General features: G+C 41.8%; 1 protein-coding gene and 1 long non-coding RNA gene across 4 annotated transcripts; one reads left to right on the top strand and one right to left on the bottom strand.

Annotated features, from left to right (window-relative positions):
* Nucleotides 1-1,272: 1,272 nt before the first annotated feature.
* Nucleotides 1,273-3,790, bottom strand: LOC136525268 (uncharacterized). 2 transcript variants are annotated; one of them, XR_010776467.1, is made up of 5 exons: nt 3,601-3,790; nt 3,014-3,187; nt 1,869-1,955; nt 1,530-1,692; nt 1,273-1,400 (listed from the first exon to the last, which is right to left on the bottom strand). It is a non-coding gene; the product is annotated as an uncharacterized lncRNA (long non-coding RNA). The 2 variants fall into 2 exon arrangements; XR_010776466.1 differs by having other exon boundaries at nt 1,530-1,670.
* Nucleotides 3,791-4,129: 339 nt separating this feature from the next.
* On the top strand, nt 4,130-10,315 carry LOC136527056 (probable E3 ubiquitin ligase SUD1). 2 transcript variants are annotated; one of them, XM_066519669.1, is made up of 10 exons: nt 4,130-4,509; nt 5,260-5,937; nt 6,633-7,400; nt 7,501-7,712; nt 7,803-8,174; nt 8,503-8,660; nt 8,773-8,936; nt 9,080-9,226; nt 9,374-9,905; nt 9,951-10,315. In XM_066519669.1, exons 1-9 carry the CDS (start codon nt 4,273-4,275, stop codon nt 9,893-9,895), a joined length of 3,258 nt encoding a protein of 1,085 aa, XP_066375766.1. In that variant the 5' UTR covers nt 4,130-4,272; the 3' UTR covers nt 9,896-9,905; nt 9,951-10,315. The 2 variants fall into 2 exon arrangements, with proteins under 2 accessions (XP_066375766.1, XP_066375765.1); XM_066519668.1 differs by having other exon boundaries at nt 9,374-10,315.
* Nucleotides 10,316-10,644: the final 329 nt, after the last annotated feature.

The raw sequence follows: 10,644 nt of genomic DNA, 5'->3' as shown, positions 1-10,644 counted from the left end.
CAATTACAGTGCCCAATAGCTGCAATTTACATTGTTGGTGATTGCAATTGTGTAACTGAATGTTTTAATTGTGTAACTACAATTACAATTCTATCACAGGGTGGATCAAGCTACACAAGCCTTATGAACCAAGTCATAGTCTCACTACAAGTAAGGAGCAATTACTCATAAAAAATAGTGGCCAGTGAAACAAGCGGATAGACTGACCAAGCATTTGAAATATTGCTGATTTACGTGCTTCCAGTTATCTGTGCTCAATAGTGTGGAATGATTGATGCTAACACCTTGCACATCTTCTACGAGTTCAATTCCTGTAGTAAATGTACAGAATCATATGACTGCTCCAAGAACAATGGATTTGGTGCAGCCAGCTCATCTCCCAACTGGAAGTAACAGAGAGAAAAAATTATAAAAAAAGCTCTTTTTCTTTTGGGCAGCAGAGTAAAGGAACACCAAGGGTTTCAGTCACAATATATTTTGTTTGGTTTCACATTACAGGAACCGATGCAGAAGCTTAAAAATCTTTTGCCTAGTCCTTTTAAATTTTTCAATAGAAGCACTACTATGGCGCTTGCTCCCAGCTGTAAAGCTTGACGTGATCTTTCAACTCCTCAATGGTTTTTTTACCTTCTTCAATTTTCCCATGAACACTTGAGGTTGGAAATTTTATCAGAACCAGCCGTGGACAAAAGAAACAGAAATACTGCACATAGATTCAACAGTGACTTATAGTGACAAAAACTGCATGTAGTAGCCAAACACATTGTACAAAATATTCTGGATTTTCTTCACCGCAGTACTGTCTGAGTGGACAAATGTAAAAAAAACTATTTTCAGGATAAGAAAAATTAGTTATAGTGGAAAAAGCAAAATAATTCCAACAGCTACACTGAACTAACTTAAACAAAGCAAACAATATAGATCAAGTTTTTATCTCACCTTGAATAACCACCCATGCTAGCACCAGCAGAAATCTCACCATGGAAGGCAAAGAGAATATGCAAGCGTCTCTTGTATTCTCTAAGACTTGATGTTTGACAAAATTCATCAACACTGAATCTGCACACCACTTTTGCATTAGAGAAAATATACGTTTGTAGGAAGGGAGAGAAAAAAAATATACATACACCTTCTGATAATAGATAAATCCTCAGCTGTTGGAATATCAGAAGTCTGAGTAAGTAACGATCGCAATGGAAATCATAGTTGCACAAGTACAACAATATTCTGTTTAACCAAAAATCAAGCAATAATAAATAAATGAGCTTGGCAGTAATATAAACTCACCTTTGCAGCATTCATCTCATACTTTGCCTGGACCTCCTCAAGCAGTATAGGCCAACAATCTAACTCGAGTCTTTGCCATGAATACACAAGGAACAATATTGATGCAAGATGATCTACAGGGAAAAGAAGATTAAAACCATACAATACTACGTTTTGCCAGAAATATATTTTCAATGCTGGGCATATGACACAGTGTGCCACTAAAATTGAAAATGGGCAAATGAAAGAAGCATATGACTGACCAAGATCAATATCTGGATGGCTTCAAGTAATTTTGCAGCGGCACTAGCCGATGGTTGTGAGCTTGTGCTGTACAACCGAAGTGCCTGTCACCTCTATGTTTTCATCTCAGTCCTTTTTCAGATGGGAGCAAGTACATTCTCCTGCATGCAACCAATAGAGTAACTAGGGAATTAGTCTCACCACAAGGCGAGTGATTCCACTTGTATCCTCATAAATAAAAATTTTATAGCTCTTGACTTAAAATAAATAAAGCTTTAAAGAGTTTTAATTCTAGGACTCATTAACAGGAAGCGCATACTTAATGGCTTATAGACATCCACAGAAAAAAAGCACAATACCTTGTGAAGGTGGAAAGACATATCCCCAACCTCAACAGTGACATAACCTCAACGGTGACATTGCTAGGAAGTCCTGTTGTGCACAACCTAAAAGGTTCAAAAGCAGAATAACAATCAAAATTTAGATAAATCTGTATATTCAGTAAGAACTGAAAGATGAGGCTCCTTATGGTAAAAAAACAATGATGTGTGGCCACCTAATGGTTAATGTCAATGTCAAATTATTTGTACATCATATTCATGCCTATAGTACTGTTCCAAGAACACATTCAAACATACACTTTCGCGTTTTTGGTTAATGAACACAAGCAGCCATTTTCAAACAAGCAAACATGCAGAGTGCAAAGAACTTGCAATAGTTCTCATTCAGTTTTCAGAAAAAAAAAAGTTAAGCTACATATATAACACCTAAGCTGATGACTGCAACATTCAGATGCCTTTATCTATTTGAGCTTTTGGATCAGCAGAGTTCATCTATTTGAGATACCTTCAGATCATGAGAAGGAGGGCATTCAATTTTTAGGAAAAAAACAAACACCACGTCACATGCATTCAGTTTTTAGAAAATTAAAAGCTTGCAACACAGAATAATGGCCGACCAAGAGATCTGCCCGCATTCATATTGAGAGCAAATTATGTTGAGCAAGAAAACAACTGTTATCACCTAGGGGCTAGGGTGCTGGACTGCTGGTGATTTGTTCGCCGACGCAGCAGTTGCTAATTGGCAACTGATAAGATATATGGGTGTACTCACGTATAAATCCAGACCAGTGATGCGGTTGGAAAAGGAAGCTATTATTTGTTTCAATGTCTGAAAGCTGCACTTTGAACTTACTGCAATCAAAACTGGCCTATGACTGGACCAGATCAGTAGAATTCAGGAATGATCGCACAGCACAAGTTACTTCAGAAAGAGACTAATGACAAGAACCTGAAGCTAAAACTCTAGATAGAAACACATCAAAGAATATCGAAGAGTGCATGCATGTATTGAAATGTGCGCTAATTCCTTCAATGTTTTCTAATCCGCAGAAACAATATTAGCCTGATAGTCAAGCTCTGAGGCTTTGTTCGGCAGTAAGGTACAACAAAAAAGGAACAACTAAAAACAGCGGAGCAGAAGAAAGCAGATCGAGCTTCATTACCTTCTTGGACAGTTTATGTTCTCTAGCAAACAGGGGAGGTCAAACTGGATGCAGTTTCTTGGTGTCCCTGTCCGAAATCAGGACACCGATTGCTCTGAAACGAGACTGCATGTTCAGAATACCATGTTCAGATATGGGATGGATGGAAGTGGAACCCCTCCAGTTTTCATGAACCTAGTAAGATAGAAAATTTGTCATGGACAACGACACTAAAACTGCATTGGATCTGTTCAATGTCAGATTCAACGGCAGCAGCATGCCACTTGGGTCAGACAAGGTCGCAGTCTCTTGTGCCTTGTCGGCAAATGAACTACGAATCCAACCCACGTACCAATGAAATCCTAGACAAGCAAAACCTAATTAACGGGAACAACTACTACATGAACCACATCATCCAAAACCAGATCTACAAAGCCACACCACACTGAAAAAACATCTGAGCCAACCCCTAAACTCAAATGAGCAAGCAGCAATGCCCAACTTAGCTACGAATCCACTGCTTACAAGCAATCCAAACCGAAACCACTAACAAAATCAAAGAGGACCAAATCGAATCAGCAGCAACAAGGGATTTTCAAGCAACAAACCTCAATGGAGCGTGCGGTGAACGCAGGTAGGTGCCGATCTCAAGGAATGGCGGAGGCGACTGAGCCTCCGAATCAGCGAAGGGGAGGCTCCGACTCGGCTCGACTGGGAGGAGCGCGTAGTTCGCCACAAGAGTCGCCGTCCCGCGACAAGCTCGAGAAACTCCGAAATGCAAATGCCCGGTCTGTTCGGTGTTAGCGGGTCTGGCTTCCAGTGGATCACGTTCGTTTTCCAATACAAACCCAACAGAGCGCACGGATCTTCAAGCTCCATCAACGGACGCAGCGTCGCCTGAAGCTAACAGAGATTTCAGGCGAGTGTAGTATAGGAAAAGTGGAAAAAAAAAACCTACACTTGCTCCGTATTTTTCTTTTTTAAAAAGCGGTGTAGACCCAATAGGCCGGGCTTGATAAATTGAACACTCTAGAGAAGTTCGGATCTCCAAACCGACCCACACCACCATATCCGTCCCATCGAGACCCGTTAAGCCGACCGCCATCGCCTCGTCAGTCGTCACCAGCGCGTCATTAACGAGGCTACGAAAAAAAACCCACGTTTTTTCTTCCTCTTTTCGCTGCAACTTCCCACCACCGCCTTCATCTCCTATCCGCGTCCCCCCCGGGCGATCGATCGAACGCGGCTAACCTCGCCGCCGCTGCCCCATCGAGGCAGCCATGGCGGAGATCGCCGAGCGGGCCGTCGCGGGCGAGCTGCCGGAGGAGCCGCGGCCGCCGCACGGTGAGGAGGAGGACGAGGAGGAGGAGGAGGGGGACGTGTGCCGGATCTGCCGCAACCGCGGCGACGAGGACCACCCGCTGCGCTACCCGTGCGCCTGCAGCGGCAGCATCAAGTTCGTGCACCAGGACTGCCTCCTCCAGTGGCTCGACCATAGCAACTCGCGCCAGTGCGAGGTAATAAAACTGCCCCCCGCCCCTGCCCTCACCCCGCGGATAGGGACGCCGCTGGGTCGTTGCTTTAGGGATTGATTAGTTCGATTGCGTGGTGGAATCGATCGATTGAACGTTGAGCTGGCGTTATGGGTGCTGTTTCTTTGTAGATTGGGTCAAAACTATGTTAATAGGTTTTCATAATGGATAGGGCTATTATTTATGCCTTTTCAGTTGCTAGAATTTGGGGATTAGGGTTGAGAATCAGGACAATTGGATGGTTTTGATGATTATTCAGCTAGCAAAGGTATTTTCATAATGCTCCGCTGCTGTTGTGGGTTCAGAGTATTTTCAGAGGCATAATAATTCTGTTAACCCCCTCCAGTTTCATCAAAAAAATAATTCTGTTAACCTGCAGCGTCTGCTTGTGCTTCTTAGCAGTGAGACTATTGACTTGGTATTGACATGTGATTTGCAGTTTCGGTTGCCTTATCTTCTCTTAGGCCACCTTCGGAACAAATGAAAAAATTGGAGGAATTCTAGGATTGGAATCATTAGAACGAACCTCCTCTTGAATAATTCATTTTGTTAGTCTAGGGCAAATGAGTGAACAAGTTTTAGTTGGTGGTTCCAAGCACAACTCTACGGCTGGGTAGTAATGTCTTGTATTGCAAAGGAAAAAATATACTCATGACGATGATGATGTGTGTGTCTTGTTTGTCTTCACCCCATTTTCTCTAGATAATTTCTGATTTATGCATATGTGCACTGCAGGTCTGTAAACACGCATTCTCCTTCTCACCCGTGTACGCTGAGAATGCTCCGACAAGACTTCCTTTCCAGGAACTGATAGTTGGTGTTGGAATGAAAGCATGCCATGTGTTTCAATTCATCCTTCGGCTTGCCTTTGTTCTCTCAGTTTGGCTCATGATTATCCCGTTCATTACCTATTGGATATGGCGGTTAACATTTGTGAGAAGTCTTGGTGAAGCACAAAGGCTGTTCCTCAGTCACATCAGTGCTCAGTTGATCCTTAGTGATTGCCTTCATGGGTTCCTTCTCTCAGCTATCATTGTCCTTGTATTTCTCGGAGCCACCTCATTACGGGACTACATAAGGCATTTGCGTGAACTTGGTGGACATGATGCTGAGAGGGATGATGGAGGCCGTGAAAGGCATGGTGCTCGGGCTGTCAGGAGGCTAGCTGGTCCTAATAATAGGGTTCCTGCAGATGGAAATATTGATGAATTAGCAGAAGCCCAAGGAATTGGTCCTGGTGAACTTCTGAGGAGGAATGCTGAAAATGTTGCTGCTCGATTAGAACGACTTGAGGCTCAGGTTGAGCAGATGCTTGATGGTCTGGATGACGCAGATGGTGCAGAGGACGTTCCTTTTGATGAACTTGTTGGTATGCAAGGCCCTGTCTTCCACTTGGTTGAGAACGCAATAACAGTGAGTACTATTTTTCCTACAATACTTTTTTTTGGTAGATCTACATGTGTTGGCATAACTATTTTGAGTTTCAGAGTTGTGTTGCCATGCTACTGCAAAACATTGAGAACTCTTCCACTCCCTTTGTTCCAAATTGCAGGCCATTTTTATTTTGTCCTAATTCAAACTTCTATAACTTTGACCAAGTTTACAGAAAGATGTGTTAACATCTACAACACCAAATAAATGCACCATAAGGACATTTTATTTTGGATCTAATGAAAGTATTTTTCTAACAATACGGTCAAAGTTGGAGAAATTTGACTAGAGAATATTATAACTACAACATTTGGAATGGAGGAAGTAATTATTATGTCCAATTTAGTGATAAGGAGTCTTACTAGTAGGGCCCTTTGAAATAGAGTTTCAAGGAGCTTTTATGTTGAATATCATATTGGTGATAATTAAGATCATTTACCCAAGTTTTGGTTTTAAAAAAATTCATATCAAATATGAAATGAAAGTGGCTGGCACAAGAGCAGCTTGATAAAATTTTGTTACACTGCATCATCAGATTCATAGTTGAATGTACTTTCATAGTTATTACCATAAATTTTTTATTGTTTTTTGCTAGTAAATTGCATGTTCTTTTCCAACCTTTATTACAGTCACATCTCTTATATTTCGAAACACTGACAGGAATGTCTTTTCTCCAGGTTTTGGCCAGCAATGCTATATTCCTCATTGTTGTGATCTTTGTTCCATTCTCATTGGGAAGGATTGTCCTGTACTATCTATCATGGTTTTTCTCTTCAGCTTCTACTCCTATGCTGGCAAAAATGATGCCCTTCACAGAAACGGCTATTTCTATAGCTAATGATACATTGAAGAGCGCACTTAATGTTGTGAAGAATTTTTCTTCTGACAGTAATAATGAAGGTGTTATCGGGCATGTGATTGAGGTTGTTACTCAATCCTTGAAGATAAATGCCACTGGTCTTAGTGTAATTCAAGGCACTGGGAAGAGCAGTCTGATGAAAGGAACAACAATTGGCTCATCTTACCTTTCGGATTTGACAACTCTTGCTGTTGGATACATGTTCATCTTCTGTCTTGTATTTTTGTACATTGGATCGCTGGCTTTACTTCGATATGCCAGGGGAGAACGTTTCACCATCGGAAGACTCTATGGTATAGCTACTATATTAGAGGCCATCCCTTCTCTATGCAGGCAGTTCTTTGCTGGAATGAAGCACCTTATGACTATGGTCAAAGTTGCATTCCTTCTGGTCATTGAGCTTGGTGTATTTCCTCTCATGTGTGGTTGGTGGCTTGATGTTTGCACTCTAAAGATGTTGGGCACAACAATTGCGCAGAGAGTTGAATTCTTTACTATATCACCCTTGGCGAGCTCATCTATCCATTGGCTAGTTGGGATTGTGTATATGCTCCAAATAAGCATATTTGTCAGCCTTCTTCGAGGGGTATTGCTCAGCCACTTGATATTTCGAGCAACAGCACTCAAAACATTTAAATTCTCTTACGTCCCACTGATCTCACTTTCTTTTTACCTTATTGTGGTAGGTGCTGCGCAATGGAGTTCTTTATTTTCTGCGGGACCCTGCTGATCCAAATTACAATCCATTTAGGGATTTGATTGACGATCCTGTGCATAAGCATGCCCGGCGAGTTCTTTTGTCAGTTGCAGTGTATGGAAGTTTGATTGTCATGTTGGTATTCTTACCTGTAAAACTGGCCATGAGAGTAGCTCCTTCAATTTTTCCTCTGGACATCACGTGAGTTAGCTTACCCAACATATATTCCGCTTTTTTTTTGTCATTTGGAATTCCATTCCTAAATGTTGTTTGCCTCCTGTGGAATTGCAGCATATTTGACCCGTTTACTGAGATTCCAGTTGATGTCCTTCTGTTCCAAATATGCATACCATTCGCTATTGAGCATTTCAAGCCTCGTGCAACCATTAAATCTCTTTTACATCATTGGTTTGCTGCGGTTGGTTGGGCCCTTAGCTTAACCGATTTCTTGCTGCCAAAACCTGAAGAAAACGGTGGGCAGGAAAATTGGAATGGCAGGGCAGAAAGAAGAGACAGGGGACATGGTGGGCGGGAAATGGTTGCCCCACAGGTCGAACAACGCATGATACAACATGTTGCCGCAGAAGATAATGGCAGGGGAAATGCAAATGAAGCAAATGATGCCACTGAAGAATCTGATGTAGATGATCAGGGAGACTCTGAGTAAGTATAATCGCTAGATTTGTGGAAAAGAAGTACCTATGGCCTATCTTTCCATGAATTTTGCAAACTACACAGATTACACTATCAAAATAACCAAACAGCTTTGAACATAAGTACATAACTGAGTTTGTTTAGGAAAAAAAAAACTGAAAACAGCTGTGGTCCAATTATCTGCACAAATTTTCTGAATCAAATTTGGCACATAGATTATATATCAACATAATTGAGTAATGATCCATGTTTACAACAAATACTCGAGAGTATTTTACTGAGTATATCAACATAATAAACTATGGTTTTGTTATCTGACCTTTTTCCCATCTTTAAGGTATGGCTTTGTGCTTCGGATCGTGCTCTTGCTTGTACTGGCATGGATGACACTACTGATATTCAATGCTGGAATGATAGTTATTCCTATCTCGCTTGGCCGTCTGGTTTTTGAGGCTGTTCCCCGCCTGCCAATCACACATGGCATCAAGTGCAATGGTAATCTGCATGTGAATTCTGTTTCCTGAATTGATGTTATATGACCTCATGTTTATGAATAACGAGATCAGTTGTATAACACGTTTGCTGACACCTTTTGGAACTCTATCAGATCTGTTCTCCTTTAGCATTGGGTACTATATTCTCTGGAGTGCGGCAGCTGGGACCAGATATGCGATTGATTACATCAGATCACGACAGCTGGGATTTCTGGTACAACAGATCTGCAAGTGGTGCTCAATTGTTTTGAAGAGCTCTTTTCTCTTGTCAATATGGGTAATTCTTCTAGAATGAACTTCTACTGTTTCAACTATCCCCCTTTTGAACTTGTGGGAGTTCTCTGATTTGCGGTAGTACTGTTTTCTATGTGACTCATTGTTATTATGGATCTAAACAGCAGCGTCAATCTTTTCTTTCAGATCTTTGTTATTCCTGTGCTGATTGGACTCCTTTTTGAGCTGCTGGTCATCGTACCCATGAGGGTGCCTATTGATGAGAGCCCTGTCTTCCTATTGTACCAGGATTGGGCACTGGGGCTAATATTCTTGAAAATATGGACTAGACTGGTAAGATTATAGATCTCTGATTCTTGTGTCCTCACTATTCATTTCCCAGCTACTTATCAATCTTGTTTCTATAGGTTAGTTACCTATTTGGATATTTGCATAGAATAGGATTGAGTACATTGACCAACCTTCTATGAGACTTTCCAGGTTATGTTGGATCAGATGGCACCTTTGGTTGATGAAAGCTGGAGGTCAAAGTTTGAGAGAGTTAGAGATGATGGCTTCTCCCGTTTAAGGGGTCTGTGGGTCCTCCATGAAATTATAATGCCGATTGTCACCAAACTCCTTACAGCTCTCTGTGTCCCATACGTCCTTGCAAGGGGCATCTTCCCGGTGCTGGGTTACCCACTCATAGTGAACTCAGCAGTGTACCGCTTTGCCTGGCTTGGATGCCTGATCTTCAGCGCACTCTTCTTTTGTGGCAAGAGATTCCATGTCTGGTTCACCAACCTCCACAACTCCATCAGGGATGACCGCTATCTGATTGGCCGGAGGCTGCACAACTTTGGCGAGGACTCGCACTCACCCGAGCCAAGTGAATCTGGAGCAACTATAGGGTCAGATGACCAGGACCGAGCTCTTGTCCTGCGAGATCAGGAAGAGGACGTGGGTTTGAGGATGAGGCGCAATAATATGCGTGCAAACCAACAACCCAGGCTGGCTTTATAAGCAGGAAGTAGTTTTGGATAAAGAGCTCATAATCATGGTATAAGCTGGTCTGCAGCTTCTGATTGTGCTTTGTAATGGGCGTTGTAGAGTGAGTTTGTGTTAGTGATAGGGAAGGGTCTAAAGACTGTTCTCCGACGAAGCCTGGGAGAAAGATAAAGTGGTTGGTGACTATAACTGGTGGCAAACTCCCTTTCCTGTGGTAGTCTTGGCTGACTGTAAATATCGTTTGATAGAGCATTACCAGGCCGATTCAGTTTGTTGTGATCCTCTTGTAATGACTAATGAATTAAGTTGAACTGTTGGGTAGATACGAGATACTAGGTTATATCACTTTCACCACCTTTTTTTTTTGGTGCCATCTTTGTTTCTTGGCAACTGCTAAACTGGATATTTTAAATGTACCCTCATAGTTCATTATGACTTATAATTTTTCACCAGACGAGAGATGTATTTTCTCTCCAACCTCTCCTTTTATTTACCTCCATGAATCAAACAAGTGATCGTAACTAAAATCAAATTTCCACTGATTTCCCTATAAATTTTCACCACTGGTTCTTATGCCCCTTCCTAGTTTCCAAGTAGTAGTTGCCAACACATTGTGAGAATCAGATCACCAAATGGACGAGGGGCAGGAGGTCCATCTCCATTCCCTAACCAAAATGTATCTGGATTATATTAGAATGACTAAGGTTAGAGTCAGAACTGAGGTAAGAAGGATGATAAGAACACTTTCTGACCTCGGCATGATT

This window comes from Miscanthus floridulus, chromosome 19, assembly GCF_019320115.1.
Source record: "Miscanthus floridulus cultivar M001 chromosome 19, ASM1932011v1, whole genome shotgun sequence".
NCBI lineage: Eukaryota > Viridiplantae > Streptophyta > Magnoliopsida > Poales > Poaceae > Miscanthus > Miscanthus floridulus.
The sequence above is the reverse complement of the archived record's forward strand: the minus strand, read 5'-3'. Positions and strand labels throughout refer to the sequence as shown.